General features: G+C 39.8%; 1 protein-coding gene across 2 annotated transcripts in view; it reads left to right on the forward strand.

The window, feature by feature from the left end:
* The window catches only part of Ppef1 (protein phosphatase with EF-hand domain 1), a 124,933-nt gene that overhangs the window by 92,063 nt on the left and 14,129 nt on the right, over positions 1–18,741 (forward strand). For both annotated transcript variants that reach the window (XM_037199093.1, XM_028873261.2), the window contains 6 exons: positions 5,191–5,357; positions 8,315–8,351; positions 9,183–9,332; positions 11,891–12,043; positions 15,610–15,795; positions 17,614–17,756. In XM_037199093.1, coding sequence (XP_037054988.1) covers positions 5,191–5,357; positions 8,315–8,351; positions 9,183–9,332; positions 11,891–12,043; positions 15,610–15,795; positions 17,614–17,756 — 836 coding nt within the window. The remainder of the gene's footprint in view (positions 1–5,190; positions 5,358–8,314; positions 8,352–9,182; positions 9,333–11,890; positions 12,044–15,609; positions 15,796–17,613; positions 17,757–18,741) is intronic.

Raw genomic sequence — 18,741 nt, forward strand, 5'->3', positions numbered from 1 at the left:
GGGTCTTTCTTGGTCAAACCTGATCTCTATCAACCTTGAAGGAATCCACAGCCTTTCATTTTCTGTGGAAACAAAAGCATAACCTCTTCATCAAAGCAATACATTTTCTGACTTCCATTTTAAAATTAAGGCATCCTTAATGTATCCAGGCTGGTTTAATTCAGTGGTCCTTGTTACAATCCCATGTCTCTCAGCAGCTGTTTTTCACTCACCAGTAATCAAAAAATTCAAAGTCAACAAGACACCATATGGGTATATTTTTCCATCGTTATTTGGCTTATCCTTTTTATATTATTTTATTCTCTCTTTGAAGACTTTATCTTATTATTTATGAACTATTTTTCTATGACTCTCTATACCCATTTTCTTTTCTTTTTAAGCCTAAGCACATTTTTTAAACACACGGTAACCTGTTTAGAGTTTTTTTTCATCTGGATCTGTCTTCAGTGTTCTCTGACCAAGTAAGACAAATCTTAAACTGTGATGTCAGCTACTGCACAGCTCAGCTTAGCACACAGTGCTGACAGCTGGCTCCAGCTCCCAGGCAGTGGCCGGTAGCTGCATCTCTGTATGCCACGCCTACTCAAGAGACCTCTGTCACCAGGAAGCCTCATTTGGCTCTGTGTTCTGAACTTTTTTAAAAAATGTTTCTTAGGCCTTATGTGGCTATATGTGCCAGACATTGGGCGCCATGTGTAACAAGTCTTTCTCAGTCCTGCCTGCCAGCTCCCATATAACCATACAGAGACTTCTGATTAATGATGAAAACTCAGCCTTAGCTTAGACTTGTTTCTAACTAGCTCATATAACTTAAATTAACCCATTTCTATTAATTTATGTGCTGCCTTCTACATGTCCTTCTTCCTTTGCATTCAACTAGTGACTCTGCCTTTCTTCTTCTGAGACCTATCTGTCCCCAGAAGTCCCTCCTAACCTCTTTTCCTATCTAGCTATGGGCCATTTAGCTCTTTATTAAACCAATCACAAAGCACTTTGGCAAAGACACATCTTCATGTGTACAAAAAGTTTATTCCACAACAGTACTCTTTCCTCTTAATCTTTCCCTGGCTTGAAGACATTTTAGTTGTTATTGTAACTTGGTTAGAGAATTTTGTTGAGCGCTTTCTGTTGTGAAACATATGAGTGCAACCGCATTGAATACAGTGGCTTTGTACTATGAACTTGTTTGTTCCTCACACCTGAAATTGTGCTTGGTATACATGTATACATACTCATTGTTTTTGTGGTACTAAACCACTACATATTTTTCTTCTACCCTGAAGAACCTTTGAACCATCACATATCTGTGTAAATATTTTTCTGCTATTCTTAGATGTTAATGATGTCTTTGTTGATATAGAATTCTTGTCTCATAGTCTCCTTTTCCTCTTTAATGTATAGATTTTTATTCTGCCATCTTCTGCCTTTCTTCTACTTCAAATGATAAGTATAATACCAGGCTTATTCTTTCTTTTTCCCTTTGTTATTTTATTTTGGCATCTTCTAAGATCTTTAACAGGTAATGGAATTTCTCCCTCATTATGCCTAAGAGTAATGAGCTCTTTCAAACATCAAACTGAAATTTCCTTTTAAAATTGTATTTTTAATTTGCGTGTTTGTGTTTCTGCACACAAGTGTGCATGCACATGAATATGGATGCCTATAAAGGCCAGAAGAAGGCATGGATTCTCTTCCTCTGGGGTGTACAGGTGGTTTGAGACACCCAATATGGGTGCTGGATCCTCTGCAAGAAAGACAGGCTCTCTTAACCACTGAGCCGTCACTCTAGCTCCTGAAGTTCTTTAGCCATAGAAAATTCCTTTTAGTATTATTTGAATTATTTCTTCCATCTGTTCCCCCCCAACATGGAATGCCTATTATTAGTATATTAGTTTCTTGGTTTTGAGCTGTCTCTCTCCCTCCTTGCCTCCCTTTCTTTTATTCTTATTTTTCTTCATTCCTTTGCTTCTTCTTTTTTTGAGGGGCCTTGTGTTTCTTAGGATGGCCTTGGTCTCAGTATGTTGTCAAGGATGGCCTTGAATTCCTGTTACCCCTGCCTCTATCTCACACCCAAATGCTGAGATTGTAGGCATACACCACCATGCATGGTTCCTACTTATTCTTTATGAATTCTGTCATTTTTGGTTTTAAAAAATATGTTTGCTCTCTGAAGCCAGTAATATATTTTAGCTCTTCTTTAGTTATCTCTAATCCATCAAGTCAAATACCTTATTTTAATGTCATGAATTTTAAGAAGATTTATTTGTAGTGTGTGTGTGTGTGTGTGTGTGTGTGTGTGTGTGTGTGTGTGTAGTTGAATGCAGATGCCCTTGGAGACCAGAGACATCAGATCACCCTGCAGCTGATTTTGCAAGTGATTGTGAGCCACCAGATGTGGTGCTAGGACCAGAATTTGGATCCTGTGCAAGAGCAGTACTTCTTATTTAAATATTTTTATTGAAGATATATTTTCTTTGCACACCAGAGCTGGCCCTGAGGGTATAAGCTGCAGCCCACTCAGAAAAAGGCAGCACAGTAGAGCTGACCCTGTTGGCAGAGGTGTGGGCGAGCCAGCCCTGAAAGTTGTGAGCATGGGAAGCTGTCCCCATTACTCATCTGTCATGTGGCAGCCTAGGAGATGGAGAGATGACCCTCACCTGTGCCCATCAACTCCTGAGGCAGGTAGGAGAGCTGACCCTGAGGTCCTAAGAGCAGAAAAGCTGTCTGTGCTCCTCATCATCTGCAGCACTTGGGAGAGTGGACCCTATACCTCACCTGGGCAACACAGTAGAGCCGGCCCTGAAGGTGTAGGTGTGGGAGAACTGACCTTTAGGATGTGAAAGCAGGAGAACTGGCCCCGCCCCTTTCTCATTGCTGCAAGCGGTGAATTATCACCAGGGCAATGCTGGAGAGCTCCCCCTGGTGGCGAAGACATGGGAGAGCTGGCGGGCTGATCCACCCTGCAACTACTGAGGCCCAGAACCAGGATTATGTGTTGGCCCACCCCAACATCCAGCCCATCTGTGATCTGCTGGAGCACAAGGGTAGGGGTTGGTGGGGTCAGTTTTGTGGACTCAGGGCTTCAGGATCTCCAAGACACAGGGCAACAACGGGATGTTCAAGAAGAGTCTCAGCGAGAGCATAATGTCGATGGTGTAGCGGAGACCAGGGCCTTGAACCAGACCAATGATTTTTTTGTGATGAACTCCCGCATGTAAAAATGTGTGGATAAAGGGATTTACTGCGTGACTCACTGTGTCACACTGCAGCTTCCATGATGAGATCCTCCCTTTCTCCCTACCCCCCCTTTTTCCCATTTTTCTCTTAAATTTTATTTTGTTTTATTCTGGGGGGAGGGGAATGGGGGGGAACTGGGAGGCATGATGTGAAAGACACAAAGAATAAATGAAAAGCAAGTTAAAAAGAAAATGTTAAGTAATGCAATCTTAAAATTAGAAATAGCATGGAGATCATAATTAATGAATCTTTATTTGTGTTTATGGTTTGCATGGAATTGTTTGTACATATAATGTTGAGTTCCCAAATGTTATTGCATGGTAATTAAAGAGGGGTTTCATTCCCATTTTTCAGACGAAGAAAAGGTTAAATAACTTTCTCAAAGATAACTGTGTTATAGGTGGAGCTGGACTGTGATATTAATGACCTTATTACAATACGCCACTGATTCCCTTCCCCACTTACCTTCAGAGCACATTACACTGTAAAAATAATTTTGGGAATCCCTAAGTCATGTGTTATAACCTGAATTGTTTTAAATTACTTTTTATACTGAGATAGATGATTTAAAATGGTAGAATGTTGAAATAAAGTAGTGAGATTTTCTTACATAGTTTGAAATCTATCAAAAGAAGAATTTGAAAATAGTTTGAAACAGTAAAATAATTAGAGTATGTGTATTCTTTCTTGAAGATAACATTTCTGGGGGAAAGTGTATATTTTGACATGGCTTTCCTCTTGGTAATGCATTTCAAAACATTTGCCTGTATCTTGCTGTGCAGTAGGAATGCACTTGGATATTTCCTTATCAAGTGTGACACCGAGAAAATGTAACCATGTCATAGTAAACATGTTTGGTTTCAGAGTTTGTAGTGAAAGACTGAGCAAGTTAACAGCTATTTTAAAACGAGTGCTTTTCCCCTGCTCTGTTTCTTTTCATACAAAGACTGTTTTTATCTTAACAATACATACATAAATAAATAGTAAAAATAGTATCTCATACTCAGGAGTGATACTCCAAGTAGCTGATACTGATATGGCCTGGTCAGCAATCAATCAATCAAAATGCATACTGACTAGAGGTACCAGGTATGGTTATATCTGCCCACTGGTATGTCAGTCCTGTTCCAGTCATATCTTAAAGAACTGCCCCCTTGCCTGAGTGGTTTTTTTTTTGGGGGGGGGGTCGTTTCATTTTTGTTTTTGTTTCTGTGGGTTTTTTTTTTAAGACAGTGTTTCTCTGTGTAACAGCTATGGCTGTCCTGGAACTCGCTTTGTAGACCAGATTGGCCTCGAACACACAGAGATCCACCTGCCTCTGCCTCCTGAGTGCTGGGATCAAAAGCATGCACTACCAATGCCCGGCTTGCCTGAGTTCTTACATGTCCATTATCACAGGGGATTTGGCAAGGGATATATTGTCATCTCCATTTTGTAGACTGAAATAATTGCAAGCCATAGAAGTTAAATATAGGGCCCTTTGAATGAAAGTGTTCCAACTGTTAATTTAGTGTTTTTCTCTGGGTGGAAGTTTCCCTCTTTTCAGAGAAGGATGGGATAAGACTATACTTTTTTTTGGTAGTTACATTTTGGTGTTTTCTTTTTTATTGGATTTTTTCATACAATACATTCTTCTTACAATTTCCCTTCTCCCACAAGGGTATCTAATTTTGATAGGACAAATCCTAGCTCCTTCCACAGAAAACGCATGGTATGTGATGGGTAGAATAAGCAATCCCCATCCTCCCTGAAATCTTCCTGTCCCAAGCTCATTCTTTGGTTTCAGGTCCCTTGCTGGTATGTGCCCTGGAAGAAGCTCAAGCCAGTGAGCAGATTATTCCCAGTAAAAGAAATGACTGGACCTCTTTTCTGTTTCTGCAGGAACAAACACATAGCCCTTCTTTTCAAAGAGCATTCTTTTAACTCCTTGTTTTCTTCCCTCTCCTTCCCCAGAATGGCCTGCCTTCAGAGAACAATCGGTATGTTTTTAATGGTGATTTTGTAGATCGAGGGAACAATTCTATGGAAGTCCTAATGATCCTGTTAGTTAGTTTTCTTGTCTACCCCATGGACGTGCATCTGAACAGAGGGAACCATGAAGACTTTATGATGAATCTCAGGTAAGATTGACTTTAGACTTCATCTTTTCATCTCACTCTGGAATTGATGCTGTGTTTAGTTCCCAGCAGATATGTGTAAGCTTAGCTGTGTAGAAGGAGAGATAAGATGAATCTCAAGGAAAATCTCCAAGTTCTTACCCTTGTTCACCAACTCCAGTCTTTTCAGCTAAGTATCACCTGCTCTGAAGCTCTCTTCTTATCTCTTCTTCCAGTCCTGTGTTTCCTCTTCCTCTTTATTATATTCTTGTTTTTCCTGACATACTTACCCTTCACAGTCCAAACTGCATGCTGGGTAGGCATGTTAGGTCAGGGTTGTGGGTCTGGTAGGTTGTATGAGCAGATTTAGATGGAAGTTTCTGTTGCTTCTCTTGGCTTGCTATAAATTCTGTCTCAGAAGCCAGCACAATGTTTTACATTGCTGTGTGCATTTTTTGTGTCCTGGTAATTGCTTCTGGCATAGTTGTTCATAAACATTTTTTGAGAACAGCTGTAACATAGCATTTGGACTATCTGACTCACTGGAGATTTGAGGGATAAAGACTGCTTAAATGGTTTATGAATTCTGTCTGAAAGGCACAGTAGGTAATAAATGTTCCTGTCTTTCTTTTTCTTTTCTTTTTATGGAAAACAGAAATCAATTTGTTCTAGAACAATAAGGTTATGGGATGTCTCAGGCTTTGGGTCCTAGGCCTTTGGGTGCTGTGATCAAGGCTTTAGCAAATCACTTTTGTCTTCAAGTACAGAGTTTCAGTTCTAATTCCCAAGTGCAAAGTCTATAAAGAACAAGAATCTAGAGGTGCTATTGGAAGCCTATTCTGGGTGCTATAAGAAGGAAGGCTGAGCAAACAATGGGGAGCAAGTCAGCAAACAGAGGTCTTCTGTGTCCAGGTTTCTGCCTTGAGCTTCCTTCACGATGGACTGTGATTAGGACATGTAAGCCGACGTAAACCCTTTCCTGTCCAGGTTGCCTTTGGTCATGGTGTTTTACCACAGCAATAGAGACCCAACTAGGCCTGGTAGGATTGGAGATGTAAAAGACGGTTGAGTGTTGTGAAGGAATATGAGCATGCGACTAAGGATAAGAGAATATCATTGAAGAATATTACACCTCTTTTTAAAAGAAGAGTGGTTTGGAAGAGGGCCAAGAATGGATAGAGGGAGTTTGACTAGGAAGTTGTTGAAGAAATGGTAGCTTCCTATTTAGACTAGCATAATGGCAATGGAGATGGCAAAAAAAAAAATAGACTTAAGAAGACTTTAGGCAATGAAAGTTTAGCACCTAATAACTTGTTATGGAGGCCTTGAAAGAGGATGAGCATGGTTGAGTTTAAGGGTATAACATCATCATTCCGAATGGGAATGGATTCAGTCTGAGGTAGGTTTATTTGGTGTATTGTTGAGTATAGGTCCAGAGATAAAAATGAAGTGTTACCCAGAATATCACCCTATAGTATTGACACTAGATAGTAATTGAAACCCTGACTGGGTAGGAGTGAGAGTACTAAGGAAGAAATTGAAGGTAATGGATAGCCTAGGACAGAATATGAAAGAATTCTAACAGAGGTTATGTGGAAGAAGATAATGTGTGAGGTCATTTTAGAATACCCTGAAAGCTTACTGTCACAAAATGGAAGAGAGGAAGTTTTCTAGAAGGATAGTACAGCCAATTATATTTAGTGTTTCAGAGCGGGCCAGAAAGGTAAGGATGCTGTTTTAGTTACTTTTCTGTTGCTATGACTAGAAACCATGACCAAGACAACTTATAAAGGAAGGCATTTAATTGGGGGCTTGTTTACAGTGTCAGAGTGTGAGTCCATGACCATCAGGTGGGAAGCATGGTGGCAGACTGGCATGGTGCTGGAGCAGTAGCTGAGAGCTTACATCTTATCCACAAGCATCAGAGAGACAGAGACAGAGACAGACAGACACAGAAACAGAGAGAGAGAGAGAGAGAGAGAGAGAGAGAGAGAGAGAGAGAGAGAGAGAGAGAGAGAATAGATCTGGTTTGGGCTTTTGAAGCCTCAAAGCCAACCCTCACCTTCCCCAACAAGGCCACACCTCCTAAATCCTTCCTAAACAGTTCCACCAACTGGGAACCAAACATTCAAATATATGAGCCTATGGGGGCCATTCTCATTCAAACCATCAAAGATGGCAAGATGTATATTGGTCTAACACTGTGATGCCTTTGGTGAGTATAGAGAGGGAATTCACCTTGAAAAATAGTGTCATACTAGAGAAACCTGACATGATGTGGTTTGTATGAAAATAAGGGGCAAGTGTGCTTTGTTCCTACTTTGCCTGTTGGGGATTAAGAGTACACATTATTATCTGGGTGTGGTATTGCATACCTTTAATCCCAGCACTCAGGAGGCAGGGGTACATGAAAATGGGTATACAATATTATAAAGTAATTGAAAAACCTCCCTTAGTTTTTCTTAGCCAGGCATTAAAATTCCTGATACTTTCTGTTAAACCCTTTAGTACCATTCATTCACATGATCCATATCAGAGGAGACATGAAGACCCAACTTGCCTTGTGCGCTTTTCTCTGTCTTTTTCACTCTTCTTTTTTCTTGATCATTCATTTTGAATCATCCATTGTCTGAGCAATGCTATCTAGATGAGAAGTCTTCTGCGTACAGCTTCCTCTAACTGTCATTTCACCCCTCTCCAAAGACTCGGGGCCTTTACATAGCCCATGGCATGCATTTGTTAAGTTGTCTTACAATTGTTCCACAAAGATCTGTTCTCTTTCCCTGGTTATACTCTAGGTTTCTTGAGAATAAAGGTTGTACCATTGATTGCTTTTGTTCTTTCTCACGATGCTCCAGAGAGACTCTGCTAAGCATTTTAACTGAAGTCTCTAGTTTCTTGAGTTCCTACTCCTTGGTAATAGTGAGACATCAATGGCTCTCCTTTTTGCAATAATTAACAGTTTAAAATCTATTTTTCAGGTACGGCTTTACAAGAGAAGTCTTACATAAATACAAGGTAAGACTCATACTTGTTTTTCTGTGAGGAAAAAAAAAGAGCTAATGAAGACCAGATTGTTGCTTTAAGAAAGGTGATGGGCTAATTAGCTAGAAACTGTGCCAATAAAATAATAAGCACAGCAGGAATCTTAGATTTTCTTTTTCATTATGACTGTTGGATCAGTTTCAGCATGGCTGCGAATATATTGCATTGCTTTAAAGGTACCCATCCAGAATTTTTTATTCAGGTGTAGCACAACAGGCAGGCAGAGAAATGAACAATAGGAAGGAGGAGGTTTTATTCAGCTACCTGCATGCAGGAGGCATAGCATGCCACATTAGGGATGCCACATGGGGAATTATCAGAGGCAGACAGAGGCAGATGGAGCCAGAAGAAAACACAGACGAGGACATTTATTAGGTTTCAGGGGAGAGAAAGGGCAAAGCCCCTCAGTGTTGAAAGCTGAGTAGTGTGAACAATGGCAGCCAGCTGAGGGGCATGAGGGGTATCACTAGTTGTCTACTATCTTGCCCTGGGTTAGAGTCCAAGAAAAGAATTCTTTAGTGTGGAATCTGAAATGGCTGGTTTGTACATGAAAACAGTCATTTAAGATCTCTAGGACTTAGCCCTGAGAGGGGCAGTTTCCTCCCTGAGCAAGGCCCCAAAATGCCAAAGTATCAAAACTACAGAATGAAAACTCCCCATGCTAAATACTTGATGGTTGGTCGATAGCTCCCTGATGGCTTCCTTTGGTTGACATGGAAAATATGGCTTTTGTCTATATATTGAGACTATTTACTTAACAGGACATATCAGGAAAATAAAACTTACTCGGGCTCTTACTTACAGCTACATGGAAGAAAAATCTTGCAAATATTGGAAGAAGTCTATACCTGGCTCCCAATTGGTACAATTATTGACGATGAAATCCTGATCATACATGGAGGGGTATCAGAGTCCACAGATTTGAATACACTCCACTGCTTACAAAGAAATAAAGTAAGAAGTATTATGTGCATGGATCTTGTCTCGGAGATTTATAATGGCATATGCTTCTTTTCCTTTGTCATTTTAAATAGTTATGTGCTTTGGTGGTGTAGCTGAGAGAATTAGTAAAAGTCTTAAGAAAAGCTGTGATTGATTGCATGACAACTAGGTGGTTTTTCTATACACAGTGCATTTTTAAAAAAGAAAAAAGAAATCCTGTTGAAAATGGAAAATGGGGATGCATTAGCACATCGGATAGTTTCTAAAAGCGAGTTGTTTTAGAAGTAAAGTTTAAACACATTCACTTACATTGTGGCAAAAGAAACACAATTTGGCGCTGTCATCTTTTGTAAGTCTAACGTTCCTGGGCACTGAGTGCATTCCCATTGTGCTGTCACCGCTGTGGCCACCATCCATTCACAGAACTTCCTTGACTGAATCTATGCCTATAAAACAGTAATGCCCCCTTCCCTCTCCTTCTGGCTCTGATGACCAACATTTTCCACATGAACTCTAGGTAACTCATATAGATTTGTTTCTGAATTGCCATCCTGCCCCTTTATTTCAACTGAGCAGAGTAACTATCCTCAGAGTCTTTTAACTCTAAACAATCATTCAATACAACACAGCCAGGACAAGAGCCTGTGTAGACCCTTGCAGGGAACTGGCTCTATGGTGCCTGTAAGATTCCACGCCTACTAAAGGGTTCCTGGGCTGTACCTTACACACAACTAGAGCCTTTACCAGATCTTCCTCCTTTATACCAGAGCCAAGCTGAAGCCCCAAGCCTAGAAATAAACCAGGTGCCAGAGGGCAGGAAGATCAATAGTAGCTATAGAACAAAGGATGGCATATGGTCCACGTGGGAAATTTTAGCCAGTATCTTTAAAGACGCAAAATAAATATCCAGTCACTCTGGGCAAGGTGGGGCTGAAGCTGGTATTGATCTGATAGACAGAATGTGATCTCAGTTGCACCTTGAGGTTTGGGAGCCTTCCTACTTTAGTACACATGTGAATGATAAAATTACCATCTTCTCATTGACCTTTCATTTTAACCTTACTATAACTTCTAGGCTGGATAGGTCCCCTTTCTGCACTCTCAAGGCCTTTATATATGTCTTTCATAAGTTACCAAATTCAAGTAGGGAATGGTGATACTAATTTTTACTATATTCTCATGCTTCTCCAATCCCTGGCAAAACTCCAGTACCTGAGATGTAATAAGTATGTCTTATTTGTTGAATTCTTCTTTAGAAATTTAAGACCAAAGCAGGGCAAAATAAAAGTGGATAGGAATTTTCTTAAAACTCCTTTTCCTGGTCTATGGTGATACCCTGAGAGGGGCAGTCTCCACCATGAGCAAGGCCTCCAGATGTCAAAAATACAGAATAAAAACTTCTAGGTGATTTAGCCTGATGGCAGCCTTCATTCTAGATTCATTAAAGGCCTTTTGTAAGGTGAGCAGAGTAGGGGTCAATGCCAAGAAATAAGATTCTGTAAGACAAAGGCTCTGGTTTAGAAGTCTTCAAATTTCCAAGCAGGAGTATAGAGAAAGATGGTTAGTAGGACTCCTAAGAGAAAATGGTGGTGTGGTGCCTTATGGGGGTCTAGGGAAAGTATCCCAATCCTAAATAACGTTGAAAACTGCAGAGCTCCGTGTTCTTACGTGACCATGTGCCTTGCCTAATGAGCTAATCAGAAATAAATTATGTGGACATAATGCTGGAAGGTCTACCCAGAATATTCTTTTCTGCCTAAGACCTAAGATCATTTGCTTGGGGAAGGCAAGGTAGGCTATAGACAAGTAATTAGTAGCTGAGATTGAGTTTCTAACCAACTTTATGAGGACACTTTAGAATAAACCTTAGTTTTAGTTTTGAAAAATAAAAACAGAATTTCATACCATGGTTTATTGGAGAAGCTAAGTATCTGCCATGGAGAGTTGTCCATCACTGAACTATGGCTACCAGTGTAACAGAAATATTATTTAAAGTTGCTTTTTGTGGGCCAGTAAAATAGCTCCATGGGTAAACATGCTTGTCCCCAAGCCTGACCACCTGAGCTCGAGCTCAGTCTTTGGAATTTACATGGTACAAAGAGAGAACCAATTCCTACAAGTTGTCCTCTGACCTCCATTATGTGTTGTAGAGTGAGGTGGGCGCACGCGCGCGCATGCATGCGCGCCACACACACACACACACACACACACACACACACACACACAAATACGTATAAAAACATTTTAATTTCTTTGAATGAAAGTATAATGCTTAGAAGAGACAAGAACAAAATTCCAGTCTCAGATTATGTAAGACAATCAAGTGAGCTTATCATGTTGTATTTTCGAAAACCTTTTCTTTTTCTTTCTTTCTTTTTTTGTTTTAGTTTTTCATTTTAATAGGCCCACCTTACAGATGTTAGTAAATTAACAATGCCTATGAGGTGAGTGAGATGAAAGGGGAAATGGCATGGTTTTTCAGCGTTGATGCATGGTATAGACAGATTTCCAACCAGAGCTGAAGTCCCTGCATACGGTATTTAACTCAAGTATGACTCTATGTTTTACAGATGAGATCTGTGTTGATGCCACCAATGTCGATAAATCGAGAGCATGCCATTGACTTAAAGAGAAATAAAGCAGGTTCGATCACTGGGGTACCCAGGAAGGCTGAATTAGAGAAATCCTCTTTGGAACAGCTAACAAAGCAGGAATGGGAACAAGTAGGTCACCAAAACATTCCCCAGAGTGGTAACATCAACTCTTCAACAGGGATGATGTTGTCCTTTACGATACAGGTTAAAATGACTTTACCTTTGTAAGCACAATAGATCATCCCCTCGAAATCCATCTCAGTGTTTTACATATAATCAAGTATATTTCCAGGCTGAAAAAAGAAATCTAGAACTCATGGAATGAATTCTGAAAGAGAAACTCATTTCTTAAAACTGTTAGCCCTTGTGATTTTAAATCAATAAAAAATGAATAATAGATACTTCTTTGTTTTGTTAATATGACTCAAGTGAGTAAAGTGATTTACTCAAGGTAACATAAATAACTACTGAAGAAGAAGCCCCTTGGCTGATACTTATTCTGTCTCAATGGAGTTCCAGCAATATGTATTTTTAAATGATTTAATTTTTTTAAAGATTATAATAACATCATTTCCCCCTTCCCTTTCCTCCCTCAAACTCCTCCCATGGACCCATTGCTTTCATTTAAAGTCATGACTTCTTTTCCTTTAATTCAGTGGTTCTCAACCTTCCTACTGCTGCAACCCTTTAATACAGTTCCTCACGTTGTGGTGACCCTCAACCATAGCATTATTTTCATTGCTACTTCATAACTATAATTTTGCCATTGTTATGAATTGTAATGTAAATATATGTGTTTTCCAATGGTCTTAGGAGACCTCTGTGAAAGGGTTGTTCAGCCCTCCAATGGGGTCATGACCCCCAGGTGGAGAACCACTGCTTTAATTGCTGTTGCATATATCTATATCTATCTATGACCTAAATATTGTATACATCCTGGTCAGTCCATATAATGTTACTTGTATTTTTTATAGTACTAGAGATTGAACACAAACTTTGTGTAGGCTAGGTAGGCACTTTAATACTCTAATATTACTGTGTGTGTGTGTGTGTGTGTGTGTGTGTGTGTGTGTGTGTGTGTGTTAGTCTTTAGTTTTTTGAGAAAGGAACTTGCTGCATAGCCCAGGTTGGCCTGGAATTTGTAATCCTTCTGCCTCTGCCTCCCTATAAGGTATACCTCCATGCTCCACTCATATGTATATGTAATTTATGTAAATTTTGAGTATTGGTAGTAGTGGTAAAAAGGAAGAAAAAAAAGAAAAGAAGATGCTTTAAGAGTTTACTTTCATATACTTTATCATGGAATATTCATCCATTATCATATACACAAAATATTTATATATATATTCCTATATAGTGTTACATGCATAACATAATGTATGCTGTACTTCAAGGGTAAGTTAAGATGCTTTCCAGAGGAAATTTTACCTATGTTCATGTAGGAACTGAAAATTTAATCCTTTCCTAATAAAATATGACCCCTTATATTTCACGTTTCCTCCTTTATTATACTATACAGGTCAAGTCACACACACACACACACACACACACACACACACACACACACACACACACACACAATGTGAGTTCATTGTATAAGAGCCAGAGATGACTCGGTTTGAAATGCAAGTGGTGTTTTTGTCATAAACACCAGAACTTAAAGGTGTTACATTATATTTATGTGTAGGGTACAATTGTGCCAATATTGGAATTCAGTGAGAAGGAAGGAAACGCTTGGAGTGATTCTTCTTTGGGCTATTTTAATTCTCACATCAACTAGTCATCAGAAACTCCCTGTCTGGTCTGAGCCCGGTACAGAGTATCTCTAGTGCTGACCAGGTACTGATCATCCCAGAATGGTTCTTCCACTTCTGCTCTTCTTTCTGCCACTGTGTCCCCTCTCTCATTTATCTCCAGGTCTCCTTTTATAGCAAACCTAGAAATGGTTGCCCAGCCCAGTTGAGTGGAGCAGCAGTATCTGGACCTCTTCTAAAGACCTGATTTGGACTTACTAGAATAACCAGAGATTTTCAATTGAAGAGACCTGACAAGATGGTTCAGTCAGAAAGTGCTTGGTGGGCAACCCTGAGCTCCTAACTTCTAGCCCCAGCACTGACATGAAAGTTGGTTGTGGCAGTCCACAACAGTAATCCCAGCCCTGGGGAGGCAAAGATAGGTGGATCTTTAGAGCTTGTTGGCCAGTCAGTCTAACTAAATTGTTAAGCTATGGGTTCAGTGAGAGAGGAGAATAGTTGAGGAAGACACCTGATGTAGACCTGGCTTCTACACACATACAAATTTCAGTTGCATGCTTTTTCTCCAAAGAAACATGTAGATGTGGAGGGGGGCTGGGAGTGTAGCTTAGAAGTATTACATTGGCCTAGCCTACATTTGGCCCTGGATTCAATTCTCTGCACACATAGGAACAACAGAGAAAACTATGGAAAATAGTAGACTTTTAGAAGCATTGTTTGTTAGACCCCTGATACATGATTGAGGGACTTTCAAAGTGAGACACAGATGGTTTGTTCAAGGTTGTCACTGTCTTTAGTGATAATGAGGCTTGTGGTTTTGTTTTTTTTAAAACTACTCTTTCTTAAGTTCTTGTTACAATAGTAGTTTAAAAAATTGAGTTCAATATTCAATGTAGATCAGAGACTCCGCAGCCTCTGACTTTCTGTGAAAACATTCTTGTGGTGATATTTTATCTGTGTACCCCAAAAAAGTTTATCTGAGGATCAGAGGAAAAAGCTAGCCACTACAGTAAACACAGAGGTCAGGCAATGGTAGTACATGCCTTTAATTCTATCACTCGGAAGGCAGAGATCCGTCTGGATCTCTGTGAGTTCAAGGCCACACTGGGAACAGAGCCAGGCATGGTGGTACATACCTTTAATCTCAGCACTAACCATAAAGGTTTGGAGGTCTGTACAGACAGACAGGAAGTGACAGAGCTGGGCAGGAAGAGGAAGTGATGTAGCTGGGCCAAGAGAGGAAATGAGATGGCAGAACAGAAAGGCATATAGGTGTGGGTATACAGGAAGTAGGTCTCTTTGGCTAAGGATTTCCAAATGGTAAGAACATGGCTGGCTTCCTTCTGCTTTTCTCAAGTTTTACTCGGGTATTTTATTGATAAGACCATTTAGCAACGTGTTACACATTCTTAGAAATTTGAGTCTTCAGTCCTGGGTATTGTGTGACCTACATTTGCTTCTTCTAGCCACCTGAGGAAATATTAAGCTGAAAAAAATTATTGTGGGTTTAGAATGCCTTGTGGAATCCAGTCAATGGGTGAATGTACTACTGAATTGGAGGACGTCGTTATGTGGGCAAAAGAGCAAAAGAAGCTATGGGGGAGGTTCTTGGGGAAACACGAACCACCATGCCCAACTAAATTCAGAAGAGAAAGTAGTACCTTCCAATGAACACATATTAGGTCTCCTTATTATGTTCAACAGGGCAAAAAATCTGGGCCAATGGGTGGGAGATCTATCTAATCTCTTTGAATATATTAAGAACACCTACCATGCGTTCACTGGAAGGCACTACTTTCTCTTCTGAATTTAGCCCAGGCATGGTGGTTCATGTCTGTAACACCAGATACCTTTAATATTTCTGCCAAATAAGTTGGAATAGAAAAAAGATGATAAACTGTTACTTGTAAGTAGATGCCTAATTTATTTTGTTGTTTCAAGATTGTTGATCTTCTGTGGAGTGACCCCAAAGGAAGAAAAGGCTGTTATCCAAACACAAGCCGAGGAGGGGGCTGCTATTTTGGACCAGATGTTACCTCCAAGATTCTTAGCAGAAACCAGTTGAAGATGCTCATTAGGTCTCATGAGTGTAAACCCGATGGGTATGAAATCTGTCATGATGGAAAGGTGAGCTAGCATCGTGGCTGAAATTCTCACAGACATCCTTGCCACAAGCCTGGTCTTCTCCACACAGGCCATGCAACATCTTCACTACTTCCAAACAGAAAACAAAGACAGAAGGGGCTTAGCTCTCTCTTATCCTTAGAAATATTTGTCTTATCTCTCGATCTTCACTACTCCCAGAAGCAGAAATTCTGATGTGTGATTGCATTAATTACTCTTCTCGCTGTTATAACCAAGTAACAAGAAGCAACCTAAGGAAGGAAGGCTATATTCTGACTCACAGTTTGAGAGTATAGTCACATGATGGAGAAGACTTGGTGGTAGGCCACTTCTCATATCTCAGATGACCAGGAAGTAGAGAGAGATGCTGATGCTCAGCTGACATTCTCCTCACCCCACCTTTTTTGAGACAGGGTTTCTCTATGAAGCCCTGGCTGTTCTGGAACTTACTCTGTAGATCAGGCTGACCTTGAACTCAGAGATCTGCCTGTCTGTGCCTCCTGAGTGCTGGGATTAAAGGTGTGCACCATCCTTTTCCCCTTTTTGTTCTGTCCAGGACCCCATACTAAGTGATGGTGCCATCCACATCCAGGGAAAATCTTCCTTCCTTAATTAATGTTCTCTGGAAATGCCTTCACAGACACACCCAGAATTATGAATTATGCTCTGTTCAGTAATCTGATCAAGTTGACAAATAAAATTAACCATCACAAGTGTACCTCTTTCCAACTTGATACCCAAATACATCACTTTAAACCATAACAGTAACACTAAGTATGCTCTCTCTCCTTCCCCCTCCCTTTCTCTCTCTCTGTTACACACACACACACACACACACACACACACACACACACACACACACTTCATTTTTCATTTTTCACTAATTGCAAGCCAATTCTAACAATTTCCACAGACAGCACTTTTCCTTACAAAGCAGATCCAATCCAGTTTTCTTTCTTCTTCCAAGGGAGGCCTTACCCACTCTGAGGAGCGGATGTAGGGGAGGTGGGGAGGAGTGAGAGAAGGGGAGAAGGGGAAACTGTGGTTGGAATGTAAAATGAAAGCACGCAGCACATTTCTTTCAATTCGCTGAGAGGCGATCACTAGCAAGTGTCTTACTGTGGTCAGTTTAACTACGGCCATTAAAATGGAGTATCTTGTTCTTCAGTTATGTCAATAATGCTAGAAGAGTCGAGGACTAAGAAACTGGTTCTTGTCTTCAGTTGCCCTGGGATGGTTCTTCATAACGAGTGTTATCTTTCTATAATCAACCTACCATGCCTTCAAGGCTGATTTCTTCCTAAGGTGGTGGTCATAGTCCCATTATGTCTCTGCTCTTAAAACAATGGTTTTGTGCAGCTCTGAGACCTCTAAAGCACTCATCTTTGTGCAAAAGAAAAAGAATGAGCTTCTAAGCAAATTTTATTTTGAACCCTTAGACATCACAAGGTAAGAAAATATGGGATTTACCTCCGTTGAAAATTAGAATTTATAAAACTAAACATTAAAGAGAATTCTAAGGTCTGGCACTACAATAGTGTATAGGAACTCAGGTCCATACCCTGGGGATACTGGATGAAAAGCTAGAAGTTAGTACTAGAGACACTGATTGAAGACTTTCCTTTCCTCCAAGGGAATCAATCATATGAAATCATGTCAGACCCAGATAATTTGCAGAGATTATGAGGTTTGTTTGTGTGGTTTTATTTTTCTTTTTTCTTTCTTTTTTTTTTTTTTTGCGAATTGAGCTATTTCTGGCTTTTATTGAATGACCTTTTGAGAATTAATGTAATGAACTTGATCCTCTTTTCCTTTAATCAGGTTATTACTGTATTTTCTGCTTCTAATTATTATGAAGAAGGCAGCAACCGAGGAGCTTACATCAGAGTAGGTTATGGTACATTTCCACAATTTTTCCAGTACCAAGTAACTAGTACATCATGCCTGAGCCCTCTTCACCAAAGGTATATAGCTCTGAAAATACTAAGGACTGTATCTGTGACCAAGTAGAATGAGTCCTGAGTGACTAAGAGCCAGTGAAGTTTGTAGACATCGTTATTGAGTTATCTGTTTCTTTTAGTTTGTGCTTCATGTAGTTTTCGGTTCTGCTGTTAGGTTCCTATCTTCTGTCATTAAGAATTGGCTCCCTTTATTCTAGTTTTCAGTTATGGTTTCTAGTTACAGTTTTCATCTAATGTCTGTTTTGTCTCCTATTAGCATGACACTCTTTATTTTGAAGCCACATTTGAGTCTCGTAATCTCTGTCTTTTTTGGTTGATTGCTTAATTTACTTACATATGCTCTTATCATTCATATTTTAATCTGCCATTTTATGTTTTTAATACATAGCCCACACTGTATTCGTGGGCTCCACACTGAAAATATATTTTTAAAAAGTATTTTCTGCAAATGTACAGACATTTTTCTTATTGTATCCCCCAAATAATACAATACACCAACTATTTATATTAAATTAAGTATTATAAATAATCTATAAATTAAAGTATATAGGAAGTTGTACATCAATTATATGCAAATACAATGTTGGTTTATTTGAGGAAATTGAGAAGCCTTAGATTTTTTTATGTGACTGACACATAGCAACAAGAACCTGTATTATTTTTTCCAGATACAGAGGTTCGCATGTTTTGCAAATATTACTTGAGAGCAACACTCCTATGTACAGTGACTCCTGTCCAATCGCATGTACACACAGATACGTATCCACAGTGCAATGTTGACTCAGCCAGGATCCACCTTGCATACATACTTAAACAAATGACTGATCAAACCAGAACTGTTGTGTCACGGCGACTTTCCATAGGTGGACAGTTTTCTCAACAGACAGAATGTAGTGCACGTCTTTCTAAATCGTATCTGCATTGTTTGCTCTGCCTTAGGGGTTAATTCACTGTGACCCAGGAACTGGGAGTGGAGCCCTCAACATGG

The sequence above is a fragment of the Peromyscus leucopus genome, chromosome X (genome assembly GCF_004664715.2).
Source record: "Peromyscus leucopus breed LL Stock chromosome X, UCI_PerLeu_2.1, whole genome shotgun sequence".
NCBI lineage: Eukaryota > Metazoa > Chordata > Mammalia > Rodentia > Cricetidae > Peromyscus > Peromyscus leucopus.